Here is a 21,326-nt window from a genome sequence, read left to right as displayed (position 1 = left end):
CTAACAGCAGTTGAGGTAGACCACCTGTGTAAGAAGTGGCGGGGAATTATATGTGCCACAACATATTCAGCATATGCTAGAGGCTCCCTGATCTTGATTAGGCCAGGATCCCCCTTTCACGAGCATTTGCGAGTAGTAGATAAAGAAGGTCGATACACCTTACTTGAGGGGTTCTTAGAGGGTCAGTCGATACTGTGGGGAGCATATATGCCCCTAATGTAGAACAAGATAAATTCTGGGGACACCTCACAGGGGCCTTAACCCAATACACATCAATCCAATTGGGTACTAGACCTCCACTTAGACAGATCCCACCCCTGCCAACACAGTCTCCAGCGCACAGGCAGACAGAACAATATCAAGTATGGGTGGAGCACTGGGCACTGGCAGATGCTTGGAAGGCCCGGAACCCTGACACTAGACAGTATTCCTTCCACTCCATTCCACATAATCTGCGAGTACGCCTTGACAGGTTTCTCTGCTCCTCAGCAATGCTCCCGAAAATCTAACACACAGATTATCTTGGCAGAGTCCTGTCAGACCATGATGCACACACATTGACCCTTAGATGGCGGCCACCTCACCCCCCAGTACCCACTTGGAAACTCCCACGGGACTGTCTCACAGATCAGGTGTTCTGCCACGACCACAGGGACAGCATCCGAGAATTTTTCACAATAAACGCTGGCACGGCGGTGTCCAGACTAATAGAATGGGATGCATATAAAGTAACCGCCAGGGGACATTGCATACAACAAATAGTGGGAGTCCGTAAAAACACTTGAACAGTACAGCAAGCAGAAGTAGCATTATCTACACTTACAAAACAGGCCGATGCAAATAAAGGCACACCAGCACAAGTGGCGGCAGCCAAGACGACATACGCAGAGGCAATGAAGGATCTACGTAAATACAACTTCAGGGTGTACGCAAGCAAGATACACAGAGAAGGCAATAGAGCCGGGTCGCACCTGGCGTGGTTAGCTAAGCAAGAAACAGATATAAGGCCGTTGTGGAGATAATAGATAAGACAGGGATCCCTCGCTACTCGCCGGTCGATATCTTGCAAACCTTTCACGACTATTACTTGGATATTTATCAAACCCCAGCGCAAAGGGATCGCCCAACTGTAGCCCACTTCCTCAGCCCACAAACCATATCACTCATTCCAACACCAGACAAAAAAGCCCTGGAAACAAAGATCGCAGCCCCAGAAGTCACCCAGACAATCAGAGCACTGGTGCGTAATAAAGCTCAGGGAATGGATAGCTTCCCGCTAGAATACTATACTACTTTTTCAGCCCACCAGACCCCCCACATAGTAGCAATGTACGAGCATTAGACAGAGGCGAGCTCCCAGGATCACTCTGGGAATCTATTCTGGTAACGTTCCCGAAGCGGCACTGAGACCGAAAGCTCCCGGCCTCATACAGGCCCTATAACACTGCTTAACGCAGACTTTAAAATACTGGGCAAGATATTGGCAGCTCGTTACACCCAGAACCTGTGTAGGCTGTTCCATGTACAAGATAAGTCAAGTGCCCAATTCTCCAATGCAGCATGTCAAATTCTAGATCTCGAAAAGGCCTTCAACACCCTTATGTGGCCATACCTGTTTGCAGATCCACCGCAGAATTAATCTGGGTCCCACCTTGACGGGGTACACACGCCTTTTATACACAGGCCTAACCTCGCGGGTGAAAATGGGCAAATACATTTTGTCTTCCTTCCTGATAGAAAGGGGTACGAGACAAGGGTGCCCCTATTTCCCCTACTGTTTAACCTGGCAGTAGAACCGATAGCGGGCACGTTTCACTGTGTGTCACTATCTGCGGATGACCTTCTGCTGTACGTACGCGATATTACTAGCGATCTCACCCCCATCTGGACAGCGTTACGAGAGTTTACGGAGGCCTCTGGTCTCAAAGTAAATTGGGACAAATCTATGATCTACCTGCTAAGCCCCCATTAGGCCCCTCTCGACATAGCTATCGGGGATCAGATAACTACTCAACTACAACATGCAACAAATGAGCAATGTTCTATGGCAATCAGCACCACCGGTTGACCAAGAACGATAAGGATAATGACAAAACTAATCAGAGGAAAAGCCAATGGAACGCTCTCCTGTAAGGAACATTGAGGAAAGTATTGGTTTCTCAATTCCAGCAACTGTGGACTTTAAATGGGACCAGAGAACACAAGGATATGAAATAACCAATGAGTCTGCCCATACCCAACAAGCGCATTCTCTGGAGAACTCAGAATGAGAGAGGATGGGCACAGTGTTTCAAACAGCAACATAAGAGGTGATCAGAATAGAGTAAGAGTCATGATCACACACAAAAGAAAGTACAGATTTGTCAGTTATACATTTTTCATGTCAGTGACCACACATATTTTTAGACTTGCTGTTCAGTTTTTCTAGGGTTGAGATCTGTCGGAGTATCCCAAGAAGCTTAATTGCAGACTCAGTTCCCTTTACAAGGGGCAGATAATTTTTTAATGTCTATAGTAATATCCCACAACCACACAGGCCAACTATAGGCCTTTACTGAAAGACCTGCAGAAAGAACTAAAGGCTTGGCATATGGGGGACTGCCATGCTCGGGGAGGCTGGACACAATTAAAATGACAAAGCTGCCAAAAATATTGTTCCGCTGCTAGTGTTATCCATTCTATTTTGGAAATTTCAAAGCACAATTGACGGTTTTGTCTGGATGAAGATAAAATCAAGGATGGATAGATCATTTATGAGCCAGGCACTTAAAAATGGAGGTCTAGGACTCCCCAATATAATCATATACTACCAAGTGTTCTAACTACTGCATGTGATAGAATGGAAAAGAACAAGGCCAAACAAATCAGTGTTGCTTCATTGATAAGTTAATCGCAAGTTGACAAATATGGTTGTACAAACACTGTAGCAGGGCTCTATATTCCTCCACACTAACCTGGACCATTTGACAATGTGGGACAAACTGACCAGGGATGCGGGTCTGTCTTCAAACAAAAACCCATTCATGCCGATCTTGGGTAACTCAGACGTAGCTCCGGGTGTAGACGCTCGTGGCTCTTGCAGGTCAGCGCGGTGGGGCAGGCAGGGGGGATGTCGACAGACAACGGATAAGAGAAAATTAAATAAATAAATCCTATTCCATCGTCTGTCGACATCCCTGCGCCCCACCGCGCTTACCTGCAGGAGCAGCGACTGGGTGTAGCTGAACACCCACTTAACAGATGGAGTGGAGAGTTAGAGTCTGTGTCCAGGAGGGACAGTCATTTGATAAGGGAGGAATCAAATCTTTCAACACAGTGAACACACAAAAAGGGAGTATGGCACCGCTGAGACCAAAAGATCCCGATAGTACCAGATTCAACATTGGGTAATGCACACATCTTTGAAACCCCTCGCAACCAGGCGTGAAGAAATTCAAGAGATGGTTGCTTACCAAAACCAGTGAGAAAAAGATGGTTTCAGAAATATGCAGGCATCTCTTGTCTGCATATCAGGTGGATAAATCTTCGGGACAGAAATATTGAGAGGAAGAGTTAGGATGTGAACATACCAAGGATGAATTCTCAGCAGCTAAAAGCACAGTGGCAAGGGAGGCACTGTCAGAACTTACGGCATACTGGTACCATACCCGGGTAAAGTTGTATCAATGATGCCCTAAGTGCTGAAACAAGTGCTGGACAGGGAATGGGCAACAGGAACACTCCCCACATTATGTGGGACTCCCTGAACCCAAAGGGGGCGATTAGGATGTCGGGCGGACACTGTCTCGTAAACGGGACCGACCTACCTCCGGTCGGCGGTTCCGCGCGCCCCATTAGGATGTGTCCGGACACTGTTTGGTCGCATTCCAACATTTCTCTATGGGAGCATGCATTACTGCTGTGAACCAGCCATAATACATGCTCCCATAGGGAAATGGGAGGTGTTGTTCATTCCTGCACCTCAAGGTGCCTGCCACAGGGTGCAGGGATCGGTGCCCCCTCGGCCCCCAACTGGAGGCCACACACACAAGGGGGCCCTGCTGGGGGGCCCCAAAACACGCGTTCTGACATGGTTTCCATGCCGGACAGGCTGGCATGAAAACCATGCCGGAAAATGTGCAACGTAATCCCAGGGCAGAAAGGCCCACCCTTTGGGATTACAAGTCAGTTCCGACTGACCGCCGCGGTCCTTGAGCCCATCGGAAGCCAGCCGGAATGACCGGCTGGTTTCAATTACGACCGGCTGATACATAATCAGCTAGTCGGAATTGAAACTGACGATGGGGGTTGGAAAGCCTCCGACCTATGGTCAGAGGTTTTCCGACATCCATAGTAATAGGCCCCCAAGTTTACAGGACAGATATACTAGATCCTACTGACAAACAAGTGCCCCTAGATTTCCTGCTAGGTCTTCCAGTTAGACAGACTTTCCCACTTTATTCTCTCATTAAGAAACAATGACGTTCACACTATGTGCAGCCCCACTGTTGGACTTGGCCCTTTTTGCAGGGTCATCCCTGAACTTTTTGCCTTCCTCCTATATTTTTTCTGATCTGGTGTTGGCTGTTTTATAACTCTGGGCACTTTACCACTGCTGACCAGTGCTAAAGTGCATATGCTACCTATTGTAAATTGATGTATGGATTAGCAACTCCATGATTGGCTGATTTGGTTTACTTGTCAGACCCTAGTACAGTGCACCAGGGGTGCCATGGGCTGGTAATCCAAATGCTGCTGGTGGGCTTGCAGCACTGGTTGTGCCACCCACAGAAGCAGCCTGTAAAGTGTGTCTAAGGCTTGCCATTGCAGAGCCTGTGTGCAGTCTGGTGCTGCCATGCTGCCTGGGCAAGTGCACCCACTTGCCAGTCCCTAACCCTTCCCTTTTCTTCATATCAGACACGCCTAGGGTAGGCCCAAGGGCAGGGTGCATTGTAAGTATAAGGTAGGACATGCCCTGGTGTGTGTGGCATGTCTTAATAGTGAATTACAGCCATTTTTGTTTTTCCGCAAGGCTACCTGTTCCCCATAGGCCAGAATGGGTATTTGGATTATTACATCTTATAATCCTAACTGACTCAGGGAACATGGTATAAATTCGAGTTTAGTATGCCTGAACTTAGAATGATAAAATACATCTTTTTAGTGAAGTTGGTTTTAACATTCTGTGTTTGAAAATACCACTTTTAGAAAGTAGGTATTTTCTTGTCTAACCATCTAAACCTGCCTCTGCTAGGTTGTGTATTCCTTGTCTGGAGTTTGAGTGACAGGGGCTGGGGAATTCCAGGGGGCTGGGGAATTCCCGGAGACAGGGTGAGTCAGCATGGGGCTGAATAGAGGGATCTCCATGTAGATGGGTGAGAGGAGTTGCACCTGGGACCTGAATAGGGCTGTGCTTTCCCTCCACCATGCTGGCTCCACCTACTGTGGTGCGTCTGATGTCTCTGCCCTGCACTGTGAAAGGAAAGAAGGAGTCATATCAACAAAGTGCTCCAGGACTGACCAGAACTTGTTTGGACTAGGCAAAGGCCTCTCTGCCTACAGAGAAACTATATAAAAAAGGGGACCCAGACCCCAGAACTTTAGATCACTTTGGGAAACAAGAAGAAACATTTGCTGAGGAGTGGAACCAGAAGAGACTGAGGAGAGACTATCCCTAAGCTTGAGGGATTGGCCTGCAGTGGTTGCCTGACTGCCATAGAAAGGACTTTGTGTGCACTTTATTCAACTTGTGAAGGATCTCCAAGGGCTTGGAAAAGAGCTTGCCTCCTACTGAAGTCTCAGGGATAACAGACTTCACCCATAAGCTCCCCAAAAGTTCTTTTGAAGTGCCTGCTGTTTTGCGAGACTTTCTGAGGGACTGCGTGTCGCAAGGAGCTGGAAGCGCGACTCACGAACAAGAAGCTTGTCGCCGAACTGCCGCTTCACAATACGAAGCGCCTCGCATCGCCAGAGAAGAGGATCGATGTCGCATCAGACGCCGCCGCATCTCCAGGAAGCGTGTCGCAGGGCCTGTCGCGGCTCATCGCTGGAGAAGAGGATCGACGTCGCATCAGACGCCGCCGCATCACCAGGAAGAGTGTCGCAGCTCGCATCGTTATGAAAGCAACTCGCATCGCCAGGGGAGAGGATCGACGTCACATCAGTCGCCGCCACATCACTGGGAAGCGTGTCACAGGGCCTGTCACGGCTCGCATCGTGAGGAAGCATCTTGCATTGCCGGAGAAGAGGATCGACGTCGCATCAGATGCCGCTGCATCACCGGGAAGCATGTCGCATCAAGAAGGAAGCGCCATCTTTGTTTCTTTGCACCAGATCTTCAATGCATCACCGTCCTTGCAACACTTTCGTTGTCTTGCGTTACACATCTTCAGGTACATTGAACTCTGAGTGCTGCATTTACCATCTTAAGAGAACTAAGCTAAATTCTACCATTTTTAAAGTAACAGTATTGTGGATTTTTGTCGTTTGTGGTCTTGTGATAAGTCTATATAAAGAATACTTGTTTTTGATATAAAACTTGTGTAGTGTCTATCTGTAGTGTTGTCACTTGATTACTGTACGTGTTCACAAATGCTTTACACACTGCCTCTGAGATAAGTCTGTCTGCTCGTGCCAAGCTACCAAGGGGGTTAGCAGGGGTTATTTTAGGAGTGTACCCCCTTACCCTGACTAGACGCAAGGGTCCCTATTTGTCACAGGTACCTACCTATGCCAACTAGAGACCCCCAAATCTAACACCCACAAGTAATTATCACACTTTGGGGAAAATCTAAAGACCCAGAGTGAAGTGATTAGTACTGGCCAGTTGCGGCACCCGCAGGTGAGCTTGGTAGGGTGGTGGGGTGGGGTGGATGTTGACAGACGATGGAACAGGGAAAATAAAATAAATAAATAAATCCTATTCCGTCGTCTGTTGACATCCCCCTCGACCCCGCCCTGCCCCACCGCCCCTCTGCGCTTACCTGCAGGAGCTGCGACTGGCACTTGCCTGCGGGTACTTCTGGGAATGAAAAAGCTGTCCATGGCATCAGAAAAGAAGGGAGAGGGTTTTGAAACTTTTTGGGCATCCATCTTTTCCCATTTCCCATCGGCTTTCAGAGACCTTAAATGCCCCTAATACTTAAGTGTGCTATGAAGTATCCCATCAACAAAATCACAAAGGCTTTGAGCATGGTGCAGGAGTATGAGGAAACATACAAGATTACATGTACAACATATGAACATAATATTTCAAACAGAAGCCCACACCTAGCCTGTGCTTATTAGAACTACTGAATGAAGGGGATAGGTGGGTGGAAAGTTTGAATTTGTTATGTTGTATCAATGAAACTTTGATTGGTGTATCTCTATAACACACATTCTCTGCCGTCCTCAGTATATTGGAGGGGGTGGGGTGGTGGTAGGTGCACGTATTCCCAAACATCGATAACAATATTTTATCCTTAAGTGTAACCCTACCTTTTTCTAGATTATATGCTTTGTTTGTGGCAGTGCAAGAGAAAAATACAATAAGAATTTAGGGCTACGGATGGGAAAGAAACAAAGGCAAATTAGTTATATATCACAGTCTAGGTTATAGTGATGTATCCACCACATCAATGATGAGACATCTTATTCTTCACAGAAAGACTACATGTAATACAGTAAACATAATAATAATAGCTGTATTAACAACTGATCAAGTAAAAGTAAAATGAATTAACAAATATATCACAGCACTGCACTTACTGTAAGCCTTATGGAGACGATTCGGCTTAAATATCCCAGTGCCATTAAGCCTTTGTAATATCCAATCATGACCCACACCTGATAGGAGCTTTTGATAATCAGCTTCTTCCAAAGTTCGAGCTTCCAATATCTCTTCTCTGGTTTTGCCCTTTATCATAACAAAGGAACTTGTGCTGGAATTAAAACTCCCCTGGTCAGACATACTGCTTGAAAGCCATGGCGATCGAACCCATGATTTAAAGGAAGAGTTAGAGCTGTGACTGCTGCTCAAAACACAGTTTAGATAATCATTTTCTCCAGTTTCTGTGCTGTCGCAGGGATCGAAGCTACTCCCGGCTGAAGACATACGTTCTAGAGCAGGGATCGAGGAGTTCCCTTCTGTTGTGCTCTTCTGACGACATGGGGCGCCTACATCAGAAGGAGGTTTGGTGGCTGTTACACCATTGTTTTCTACAACTTCCCATCCATCTGCTGTTTCTGCTCCAGGGTCAACATCATCCACCCACCTTTTAGTGTCCTGGCTTATTTCTTTAGGGAGGACTACTAGATTCTGAGCTGCATCATTAGAATGGGGAATTTCATCTGTACCATCTACAGTTTCTCCTTCTGGGTCCACCCCAAAATATGTGGTTTTGTCAGATAACATTCCTGAGCCTTTTCCATTATCTTCTCCCTGTATCATACCCTGTTGGTTAACAACATCCAGACCTCTGCTGCAGTCAGTAACTGATTCAGTTTCTGCCGAAGGATCAATCATTTCAAAGGGATCCGACTGTGAGGACTGTGAAGCTGCATCAACTGCGCCACCAGACTGGCTGAAGGGAGGCACAATGGATGCTTGAGAGGCAGTTGCATCCTCCAGTGAAGGCCCTGATTCTATGTGCGAACGTGTGTTTCTTTTCTCTTTCCCAGCCACTGGTTTTGTCGGATCTAATGAAGAGTCATTCGAAGGATAACCATGGCCCTCCTGAAGAGAGAGATTCTGAGCTTTCTTAGACAGTGAACTGAGACTATGTCCAGGGACATTATTATCTTCCTCTTCTGAAGCAGCTGTTGAACATTCCCCATCTATATCTTTTGTGACTTGTTCATTTGGTTTGCAGGCACCATTTTTGTCCACACAATCGACTTCTTCCCAACTCAAGGAGGATCTTGAAAGATGGCTCCAAGAATGTGATGAGCTCGAACTTTGGTGCCTGATAGGTGGTTGATTTGACCTTCTGTCGCCATCACTTTTGCCACTGGGCACTGACTCACTCTCTGTTTCTGCATCTTCACTCACTGCATCAGAACGAGTCAATCCCCTTTTTCCTTTGTTCATAGTATTCTGATGTTTCCTATTAGATTTTTGCCAAGGTGGGTGTTTGGAGGCTCCCTTCTTTCGATGATCATGCTCTTCCACAGCAACAGTTTCAGGATTTCTAGTAGCAGTTTCCAAGGCTGTGATACAGATGCCGCTGGCTGATGGTTCTTCCATTGTTTTATGGTTCTTACCTATGTTTGCAAACACTTCGCACACTGAAGTGTGATGCTGGGAATACATTTCAATGATTTCCTTAAAACTCACTCTCCCGTGGAGAATTGATTTTTTCACACAGTCATTGTAACTTTCTGGAACATAAGATCTCTCATCTGAATTTGGAAAGCTTTGCACTTTCAAACTTTCTTTGACAGTGGAGATCAGGGACATGATCTCTTTAGCAATGGTGCTTTTGTCCTGTTTTTCAGGTAAGCTACTGTACACACACAGTTTTTCAACAGCTTCACCACACAACTGCTGCACGCTGCAAAATTCATCGGTCTCGCCACTGTGCCATTTATGGACCGTTGCAAGACAAAATGCTGCCTTAACCAAATTGTGAAGCTGCTGTTTGCTACTGACTGAATCATTGTCCTTCTTGGTGAGGAGTCCAACTTCAAAAGCCTCCTTAGCTTCAGAAAGATAGTACTTCCTCCGCTCTTCTAAGCAGTCACTGGAGAAGCTGTAGGAGAGTAAACACATACCTCGGATGTTCTGTGAGGATTAAAATAATAACAAAATAGAGAAGAGTAAGACATTTGTAGAATAATGGTATATTACCAGGAAACTGTGGATGAAATAGAGTCATACAAAAACAATCCAGTACCAAAATATTGTGAAGGTAAGTATACATAGAAAAAAATGAAGATGTACTGTAGCTTACTATAGTTATTATACTTACCTACAAACTAATATATATGATATGTTTCCACTACAGTTTGGTTCACAATATGTAGGATAGAATATTTTTGTATGAAGATATTTCTGTCCTTTCTATTCTGATATACAACTAGAATAATTCATTTTCGATGCATCAGCGAGAAGTTGAACTTCACAGCACAGAGGCATTTGTTTAGCACTTCGTACCACTGTTGTGATCCGAAGAAGCTGTCTGGTAGTGACTACTCCATTTTTCAATCATAGTTGAGTGTCTTTTTATAGTGTGGTTTATGTAGGACGTGACTGGCATGAAGCTAACTGGATAACTGGAACCACTAATGTAATGCCATGTGGGAGAGTCTGTAGAAGCTACTCATCCAATACTGCACGACAATCTATCCCATATGGTTGGACAAACCATTACTTTGACTCTTTATATATTTATTAGTTAACAGCAAACCTGATTACCTCTAGACATGTTTAAGGCAGAAGAAAAGAGAAAGGCGTGCATCTCACAACATCTTAACTGAATAAGAGGGCTTTTATGGCCTTCAGAGTAAGCAGTGGAAGGTTCAAACGTTAAAGTGCAACTATTTCCCAGCTATCCCAAATTACACTGCACTCTTTATTTTGGTGCGAAAGGAAATTTTTGCCTTGTTTCAATGACCAGAAGAGGTCTCCACATAAAGGTAAACAAAGATAAATACATGTTCCTTTAACAGGGATAAAACTGTTGACAGTCCAATGACAGGGCAAAGAAACCTCTTCCTGTAGGTAAAACGTGTTGTTCCTTGAACATAATTTAAATCTTTTAGTTGTATCACTCTTTAAGAACTGTACTGCATTTATTGAAGAATGGGAAGCATTTTCAAGGGAAATGCCATACACTGTAAACATATGGTGCGTAAAGACATTTGGCCTGAATTATCTTTGAGTGGCAACATAAAATCCAGACTTCAGTAAGAAATCTGCATTTCTTTTTTTTAATATTCTTTTTATTGAATAATAATTGCAGTACATTAACATTTGACGTCAATCTGATACAGTGCATGTTTAGTTTCAAATATTTTGTTATCTAAGACCGATATCAATTGTAGCATTCCCTTTATTCTCAGCCACATTTCAAATATTCTCCTCCACCCTTACTCCCCTTTGAAAGGAAGGGCCATCAATAGGCATGCATATCATCCCTCTACTTTTGTTCCATTCCCCCCAAATCTTGGACCATTTTTGTGAACATCCTCTTCCTTCATAATCCACTGTTTCCGCCTGCATGCACCAATCCATGCGAAATCTGCAATTCTAAGAACTTTCTCTACTGATTCCCTAAAGTGGATACACTACTCACACTTTGCGCAACTGGTGCAAAATCATAAACTAAAACCATGCACTTAGAAAACAGCTAAAGCAGATGCAACCAAGATGCCAAGTGCAAATGACATGTAGAATGCAGCCAACTGAACTGCATGGGCTCTTCATGGTGGCAAAGTGCTTTATTGCATCTTCTGTCCTCAGGGAACTAATAGGCTGCGGTAAACAGGAGGCTTGTCATTTCTATTGTACTGTCTCAGCATTATTCAGTTCCCCAAGAAAATGCTCATACTCATCACTCACTCAATATATCGCTAATGACAGAAGCAAAGAGCATCACAAAAGATGGTGGCACAGTGCCTTGGGAGCACAACTGGTACAGGCAGGTTTAGAATCATTGGGGTGCATACGTATCTAGCCAATAGTGAGTTGGGTGACTGACAAATCCGCAAGGAGTAGCACAGTCACAGGAAGAAGTAGTGTTGGAAAAACAGCTGTATTTATCTAATCACCACTGTGAAGAGGTGACAGTGAATATGGCATACATGGGTGGATTGTGTCCTCCCAACTTAAAAACAGAACAACCTCACAGCAGGAATAAAATACTATCTTCCTAGCATGAGATATGTGGTACAGCAGACCTGGAGTGTTGCTACCATTAGTGCAGATGCAGCAGTGACATCAGCACCCACTGCAGACTAATTATGTCTGCCGTTTTTATACAACTGAGGCAGAAAGGCCTACTTTCCTAGTTTTCATTAGAGCCCATTGCACCCTTGCTTTGCCACAGGGCTGGACATTCAGTTTAAAATCCAGATTCATGTTCAGGTTTTTTCACAAATGTGGCGAAGCCCTGCAGCACGATCCAGTGATGCGGTGCTGAAAGATCGCAACATGTAAAATGTTGCATACCAATGTCTTTTGTAGGGATCTACAGGTAAAGGCAGAGGAAGACGATGCAGATGAAGATAACAATGTGTATCTAGGCATGTACATGAGCATGATTATGACAACCATAAAAGGAAGGTCTGGATGAATAGAGTAGCTCAATAGTATTTCTAAGTACTTCTTGAGCTGTCTGCGGTTTTAGACACCATGTCCCACCCCATCTTATTGCAACGTTTGGGAAATATTGGTGTCGGACCGCCTCTGTAGTGAGGAATTTGGGGGTAAAATTTGATAATTTGACTGCATTTGGGGCTCAGGTTTATAATGTGGTGAGTGTTTGCTATGGCCTTTCATAGTATTTAAAGTGATTACTGCATAGGTTTACTAAGCAGCATCAGAAAATGGCAGTTCATGCACTGATTGCATATTGTCTGGACTATGCGAATGTTCTGTTTTGGGGCCTGCCAACTTACCAACTGAGAAGACTGCAGTTAGTGCAGAATGCCTCAGCCCGGCTTCTATTGAAATTATCAAAAAGAAGTCACATCCAGGAGCACTTGACAGAGCGTCCCAGGCTCCCCATTGAGGAGCTAGTCCATTTTAAGGGACTCACGTTAACACACAGAGCCTTTTACCAAAAAATAGCCATGCTATCTGAGGAAAGGATCAGACTGGCTGCGGTCACACCGCCAACCCCGAATTACTGCTGTAATATAGCGGGCGGCAATACCGACGGCTTGGCGGTCTTCCTGGGACCGCAGTGGTCCTACACGAAGACTGCCAAAGTCAGAATAATGTAATTGAGTCCCACCGAGCTGAATTTATGTCAATGTAATTTAAGTGGGAATCCTGCAAATTTGGTATGGATCTGGCCCTCCTGGACATCCCTTGTCTAAGATGCAGGTGAATCTGGGACAATAAAAACATTTAATCTCTTTTTACTATAATAATTGTCTATATTTTAATTTATCACCAACCTTGATTGTTAACTTTCATCACCCATATTAACTACACTTCAACAAAATCCCCACTTTATTTTAAACACAAAAATATTACTTACCACATTTGTCAGAACAAAGAGGGGGCTGTAGGCACTATAGGTTGCTGCTAGTTTGCATGCTTCTGCTGCTGACAGTAAGCGGTGGTCATATTCTGTCAGGAGGTTCTGCCAAATAACATTTAAGATGAAAACATGAATACATATGCATACCAAGGGAGGACAGTAATTTCAAAATCCATAAAATATTTCACATTTCTACAGGACTTTTTGTTTTAGCCAACCTACTAAATATAGATCACATAATCAATGATTTAAAGTGGGAGGGAAGACATATAGTAGGCTCGGACTAAAAAAATGAAAGTGCTGACAGAGTGTTTTCCTTACAACAGATTTTTTTCTATGATGAAACAGCAACAATATAAATACAAAAGGGAATGGACTGTTTTCTGACGACTTCAGTTTAAGTTTGTGAAGTTTCTTACACTATTGTCCCCAGTACTTCTCATTTTCTATGGCTTCATTATTGTCTGACCAACTGCATGTTATAATTGTTGATGAGATCAGAGATGTTACGTATCATCAAGATCTTCCATTTCACACAGGACCAACATTTTTATTTAATGCTAACTAAGAAGTAAATCTGGCAAGGTTTAGACTGTCATGCCAATTGATGAACCATATGCATATGAAAATAACTCAAATGAATCTGATAAACACACAACAAAAGCTAAGTTAATGATCATAAAGGTAATTCACATCACAGCTGAATACTACTGACAAGAAAAAATAGTAAACAGATAACTAAATATCCAAAGAGAGAACTACACATTTAAAGATTTTATCAGTAAGGTACCCTCCCCTGTACGAAGTACAACCCGAATACAAGTACACTACCCTCTCACTCAAAACGTCCCTCAGTCTATTAAGTGTTCTGCTGTGCCTCCCCAGTACTAAAATAAGTTTGCTGATTGGTTTATCTAGTCTACTGAACCATTTAATAGTTTCTTTATCACTCTGCATTCTTGCCATGTTCTTTACTATATAGTCTTCATCTTCTCAATCTTAGTTCTTTTATGGTTTTAGGACGTAATGTGGCATGGTTGCCAATGGAGGGTCAATAGAGAGCAAATAGAACGTCAGCTTAGATATTTTAGAGCCGTGCTTTATCTTAAAAATCCTTCCCAAATTATTTTAAAATATAAATTTAGTATCTATACCTCTGGGTAAGCATACCTACAACTTCCCAATTTATACATTTTATTTGTTTTTAAGGGTTAAGTGTTCATCACCTCAGTAAGATTTAAAAAATGCTGAGTGCAGATCTTCACAAGCCTATTATCAATCATAAACATGTACTACTTAAACACGCCTGGTAAAATATTAAGGGCAATACAACTCTTTCTACACAGTCATTTGGAGACTTAACAACATTAATCAATGTGAAGAGTTTTCCCACATAAACACTCGCATCCTGTGTGATTTAACAAAGAAATGTCTCTTCTCTCCTTACAAATTTACTGGTGTCATTTGGGCAAGGTGAGGATTATCACTATTACTATTATTAGATAGTAAATGATGTCAACATTTTGCAGAAGTCACAGAGCCAGTTTAAAGACAAACGTAGGTGGGAGTCCCTTTGGGACACTTTTCTACATGCACACACACTCAGCTGGGGATTTCTCCGCCTTATAAATTAGAAGTTCAATCTTATGCAACTTTATTTATTTTGTGCTGTCTTACATTTGTGCAAGGACTAATGTGCTGGTCATATCTAAGAAGTATACAAATGAGGTTGTCCTTACAAATAGATTATTGTAGGAAAACTAATTACAACACTTACAAGGTCTTAGGGTCCAGGATTGCTGAAATTTGTTGGGATAAGATTTACATGGCCCAGTGTTCTTCATACAGTGTTAATGCATTGTTCGATTAGTTATTGACACTGCCATTGGTGAGCATTCAAGTGACCTGAAGTGATACCAAACAATCCTGGTTTTGCAGACCAGGCCCCTTTTTTGGTCCTTTTGTATTATTCTTTCTTAACTAGCTGCTGCTCTGTACAACTGTGTGACTACCATAATCTCTCCCCACAGTTAGGGTGAGATTTAATTGGTTGTTATTACACTACACGAAAATGCTTTCTGGGTAAAATCAAACGAGATGCTTTAATTAATTATATTAATCGTGCAACTAGCCCAGATAGCATCACTGCACTGGTTCAATCGCTATTTAATTATCGGTGCCTTTGGTCCTTTATTTGCTGAAACACACCATTTCTGAACAATTTTTGAAAGTGAGTGCAATCTGGTCATCATGCCAGAATTGGGGTATTTAGTTTAAAATCAAGATACACAAAAACAACAATTAGATATAAAAAAACAACAACAATGTAACAAAAAGTATTAGAGGAGTAAAAACTGTTATCCCAAAGACACATCATTAGGAAGCCTGGGGATAATACTGACGGCAATATTTAACCCCTTCAGTGCCCATGACGAGCTGGACTCGTCATGGGCCGCGGTGGCGCTGTGCCCATGACGAGTCCAGCTCGTCATAGACCCCGCCCGCTAATTCAATGGCCGGCACAGGGCGGGGAAAGGGGCGGGCACTGAAGGGGTTAAACAAGCAATGGCAATGCCAATATGTTTGTTATTTCTTTTTATTTTTTATTACAAGCATAACTCACAAAAATCAAACAGTCGAAAAAAAGAAAATGTAGCACCTCCTTAATGTGTCCACAATATTCTTGCAATAAAAATGTACATTTAAAAAAATATATAATTGCATGTAATTTTAGTACAGGAGTTTCCAGCAGGCAGGTGTTCTTAGAATAGGTATAAAAAAATATGTTATTTCTAAATCACCTCACACAAAATAGTATTCTTTTGGGTGCAGAGAAAAATGATTACTGGCTTTGAATTCCTGTAATGCGAAGACACAGTTTAAGCATACAAGGATGACAAAAAAAAAAAAAAAGGATAAAGAATGGGAAGAAAACAACATTGTTAAAGTAATGTACTGACACACCAACCCTGGCACTAAGTGCAAGAGGTCAGACTCTTAACCATAAACTGGATGCTCTGGTGGGTATAAGCAAAATATGATGACACTTGAAAAGAGATTTGGATGCTGGGACTCATCCAAAGCTCCTCCATGTATATCTATGTGGTTCTCATTTATGAATTATCCTGATGACATGCAGCTGGCCAATGGAGGCCCGACCTAAAAACAGCCTAAGCATTCTCTACTGAGCTTTAACATCTAGATATCAAGGGTATGTATCTTAAAATATATGGGCTGTGTTGCCCTCTTAACATAATGACTTTTGCAATCTAACATGGATGAACGGATGAACTGGTGTTGTGTATTAAAAAGCAGAAAAGAGTTAAGAATGGTGCAACCACCAAAGGAGTTACAGACTGGTAACGTCAGCTTGCAGAGCTGCAGCAATAGGACTGCCCCAGCTGATGATCCCATGTACAGTAAATCCAGGTTAGTGCACCTTGTGGATAAAAGGAAGCTTCAGACTATTAATTACATTGTTATTGAACATCTCACACTAGGCTTCAAGACTCTTTTCTAACATGACTTGTATGTCGTTTGGGGAAATATGATTGTTGACACTGAGTAGCACCATTTTGCGTCTGTGACTAGAACTGTAACACCTTTTCTCACAGTGACTATTTAAGTGTCTATTAGAAGTCACTGGATAGCTTAAAAGCAGCTCACTAAAAGTTGTGGTAGGTTCATGGGGATTCTATTTTCAAAACATGGCGAGATTTAAAATGGCCCAAAGGAAAGGAGAGCATACCAGCCATACAGGAGACTAGGGACATCATGCTATTCAGATATATCTGTGCAATAGCTTAATAGGACAATGATGAGGGCACGCCGCAACTGAAAGTTGTTCCCGGAAGGTGGTACTTCGATGAAATAGAATAAAACAATGCATAGGCACACATTCTCAGAGTCAGAGGGAACCCAATGATGAGTGCAACCCAAATCCAATCTTCCAAAATTATGGCACTGACCAGGAGAAATTCCTCCTAGTATAACCTAAAGGAACTTGCGGTGGAAGAGAATGTTATTGGGTAAATGGCAGATAAATCTCAACTGGGGAAAGTGATATGCGCCGAAACTTTTACCCAGTGGTATATAATCCTATGACACTCAGAATAAAGACTATAATGTGCTCATACAATCAAGGAACAAAAAATAATCTTCTATCTACTCCTTTATGTTGAACCCTGTGAATAGTCAGATGCACGGTGAGATTGAGATAAAAACTATAAGCCCGCCCAACGACAATAACAAAGCAACAGCACCCAGAGGAAACAAAAGAATCCTGAAAGCCAAAGTAGAGAAGGATGAAATTCATACATGACTGATTAGTTTATAATGATAATTGGTTGTGCTCTTTATAATTTTCTTCTCCAAACAGCTTTTAGCTTAGTTTTTGATGTGGCCATAACCAACAGTTATAGGTGGACCTTAGGTCAGCCTTCTGCTTACCACTGGTTGGCTTTCTTGTCAATCTAATTATTAGGTCTCGCCTGAGCCAGCGCGCATGCGCTCCTCTGCGAGGCATTTAGTAAGGGCTTTTCAACGCAGAACACACGCTTGTGCGTGTGCTTAACCCGCAATTGGCCTTTGTATGCGTCTTTCTAAGAAAGACAGCACACAATTGGCCCAAGACGGGTGCATGTCCCGCCTTCTTTCTGCCCTGGCCTAGGGTGCTCGGGAGCGAACATCAGCGCCATCTGTTTCCAATTATCGCGCCCCCTCTCGCGTTAATTGGAAACAGGTGGAGCTCATGCTAGCGCGCGCACACACAACTCCCGGGCTTGTTATGTTTCCTGGCGGTCGCTCATTTACCACTCATCAGCCCATCATCACAGAGCAATTCGAGCCCCCAAGCCAGGCCGTTCCCGCCCCTTGTCCAGTTTTCAGATCCCTACGTTGAAGCTCCCGTAATACTGTACCCTACAGTGACAGAGGTGTACTGCGCATGGGCTTTCTAGAACTACCTGTGACGCGCAGCCGCAGGCCTTTGCTCGGAGCTTTCATTCTTCAGTACAAGCTGTCTCTGCCCGCATTGTCCTTTGACCCGGAAGTAGTTGTGATGTTGCTCAGTGACCGTGAGGAGTAAGGAGAAAAGAGAGGCATGTTTCTAAACCGGCGCGAAATGTAAGTGATGGCAAAAGGGAAGAATCAGGGTCCCCGGGAATGCAACCTAAACTAAAGGCTTCAGTGGGCAGCATCCTTAGTGACAGGCGACCTGGAGGATTACCTTTAAAGCATCCGTTGTTATTTATCATAGCTTCTGTGGGTCTCTAAGAAGTTTTGGGGGCTCTGAGATTCCTGCCACATACACAGGAGTGTCCTGAAAGTGAATTTACTGGCTGCCCCCGTAGTGCACAGCTTGGATACTGTGTAGCAGCTGTTAGAAGCAGGGTGCACGTCACACAGGTGCGGAAGGGACAACCTGCGAAATGACTGAAAACCTCTTGACACACTACTTTGCCTCTTGTACATTGGAAGTTATCACAGGAGGGTGGGACTCGCGCGGGCGCATTTTATTCTAGTGCCCCAACCCCCAAGCAGGATTCTTGTTGTGGTGCTCCATTTTAAACATAAAGAATTTAGTGAGCCATCTGAATGTATTTATTCAATGTTTTCTATATGTCTTCCTGCTAGGACCAACAAAGAAAACAACAAATGCCATATTAGCTTGGTGAACTCTGTTCTTGAACCACGATGCTTGCATAACTCTCGCTTGCACAACCAGACGTAAAATCCAGCACACCAGCAAGTGCACTTAGGTGCTTTATAAGTATTTTTTCCAAAGCAATAATTTAAAAGGAATACTTACAAAAACATTTCTTCAGCCAAACCTAAATGTGTCATTTGGAAGCGAAATAAGGAATTAAATTGAAAGCCAGATAAAAAAGGGATAGCTAATAAAAACAAGCATTGGCATAGCCGATAGGTCTCGCCTTTGGGACCTTATACGTGTTTAGCCATGCAATTGTTGATGCTGTTGCACCAAGGATATTGTGCTGCATAACTAAATACTTATAAGGTCCCAAAGACGAGACCTATTGGCTATGCCAATGCTTGTTTTGCTTGTTGTTCCATTACTTTCCTTGTGTTTGCCCCTACCCATGAACATAGTTTTGTTAACATCCTTTTAACAGGATGATTTGTATCCTTAAAATACTAACATTCAGCAAACTACTTTTTCCTTTTTATTTAAGCACTCCAAGGGAATGATTGTGTTTCCTTAACTCTCCCTTGTGTGCAGCTTCCCCCTTGAAATCAGCGCATGCTTACACATTGCTCTCTCCTCAAGCTTGCCCTTGCCCCCACCTCTCCCTATCTGCCTTGTAATCTTTTTTTAAACCTGCCCCCACCCCAAGTTCCTATGTTGCTCTCCTACCTCACCCTTGCTCCAGCTCTGATTGCTACCCCTCACGATGAGTCTCTGTCACTCCCACGCCCTCACCGCTGTTTTCTATAAACAAAAAAGGCCTTAGCCGCAATTTATATCTGGCCCAGACCTTCAAAAAACATATAGTTTGGCACTCTTTTTTTTTTGTTTCCTGCTCCAAGATGGGCTGACAACTAAGCCCGTCAGGCTTTCCAAAGAGATTCTAGCAAGAATTTTTAGTATAAATCAGCTACCCCCTAAATTAGTCAAAGGCATTAATCAACACCAAAATCCGTGCCTACATAGATAACCACGGCTTTAAACAGTGCAGTAACAATCCCCCAAATGACCCAATCAGGCTCATGGCCTTTATCACATAACCAACTCAGACCTACTGTTTTAAGCATAAGCTTTCGCAGAAGGGAGCCATCAGGTACACAGTGATAAAATTACACATATGTTAACAATTACATCTGTCAAAACAATATAAAACCCCACCTAAAATGACCTCAAAAGGATTACACAGTGCAACTCTTCTATCCCCACTGTTTGTTTGAGTGTGTCACCAACATCACAACCCTTGCCTACTTTGGTAGTCTGTGACATTACATGTAACAAAATACTCACCTACAGCCTTTAGCACAATGTAATAACAATCCACCTTAAAAGGTTATTGCCTTAACACAAGCTTTTCATAAGAAGTAAGCCAGGCCTACTGACTTTGCCATAGGTTTTCACGCAAAAAACAAATCAAACATATGGCATTTGGCATTACTATTCCCACTGAACCAATAAGGCCTATAACATTTGTCACTGGCATGAGACCATAACCAACACAGGCATACTGAACGGAGCATAAACTGACAACCACCACGCACACAGTTGTAAAATTACAAGTATGATCAAAATTAAAATTGGCAAACCAATATGCAACCAGGAATTGTCAAAGGGGGTGAGCAACATTCAAACCTTTGTTTACTACTGTAATCATTGAGACTTCATGTAACAAAGTACCCGTCTACACCTTGTGACATAGTGCGATAGCAATCTACCACAAAGTCCTTGTTTTTCACAATAAATGAGTCAGTCCTTCCACCTTTATCAAAACAATTCATAATAAACAAGTCGGACCTATGGCACTGGACATAACTTTTCTTTCCCAGTGAATCAATCTGGTTTGTAGCTTTTACCATTAGCTAGTCACCATAACTAACTCAGAGCTACTGTATTGAGCGTAATCTTTCCGAGATGGCAATCATGAGACAGATAGTCATCACATTTTCTACTCCTTTTCCACAAACCGATGGATCACGCTGCCTAGTTGCCCCGCATTAGGGAAGTAATTGAGACTTGGCTCTTACTGTTTACAGTGACAAATGTACAATTTCAGCGCTGTTCAAACTCTTCCCATGCACTCGGCATTCCCTGCCTTGTGACCGGTACATTTGCCGGAGAGAAGGAAGTGTTGATTAGCACGCACCGCCAGCCGCGTGGCCAGGTCAGAAGTACGACGTCGACATGGCAGCACACCCACGTGAAAGCAGTCTGACGTTCCATGTTTCAAAGTTTGCCGTACTAATCATGAGGGAATTGTAACAGAGTTAGCAATTTCAGACTTTTAATTTCCTTACAAGAACGGAGGCTACATTATGCATTATTCCTTTAATGCAGTCCAAGCAGCCGCATACATCACAATATTAAAAGGTTCCAGAATAGAACAATAGTAACACATGAAAGGCATGGCCATCAACGATCTGCCTCTTTTAAATGCGGCTCCAAGCAGATAAGTT

At 43.2% G+C, this 21,326-nt stretch overlaps 1 protein-coding gene across 1 annotated transcript in view; it reads right to left on the bottom strand.

Moving 5' to 3' along the window:
* ALPK1 (alpha kinase 1) overlaps nt 1-21,326 on the bottom strand; it is a 348,019-nt gene that overhangs the window by 48,639 nt on the left and 278,054 nt on the right. The window contains exons 11-12 of the mRNA XM_085641431.1: nt 13,167-13,271; nt 7,729-9,742 (exon numbers count right to left, since the gene is read on the bottom strand). Of these exons, the coding sequence (XP_085497557.1) occupies nt 7,729-9,742; nt 13,167-13,271 (2,119 nt within the window). The remainder of the gene's footprint in view (nt 1-7,728; nt 9,743-13,166; nt 13,272-21,326) is intronic.

Source organism: Triturus cristatus, chromosome 2_2, assembly GCF_964204655.1.
Source record: "Triturus cristatus chromosome 2_2, aTriCri1.1, whole genome shotgun sequence".
In the NCBI taxonomy this organism is placed as follows: domain Eukaryota; kingdom Metazoa; phylum Chordata; class Amphibia; order Caudata; family Salamandridae; genus Triturus; species Triturus cristatus.
Note: the sequence above shows the minus strand (reverse complement) of the source record. Positions and strands in the feature narration are given on the sequence as shown.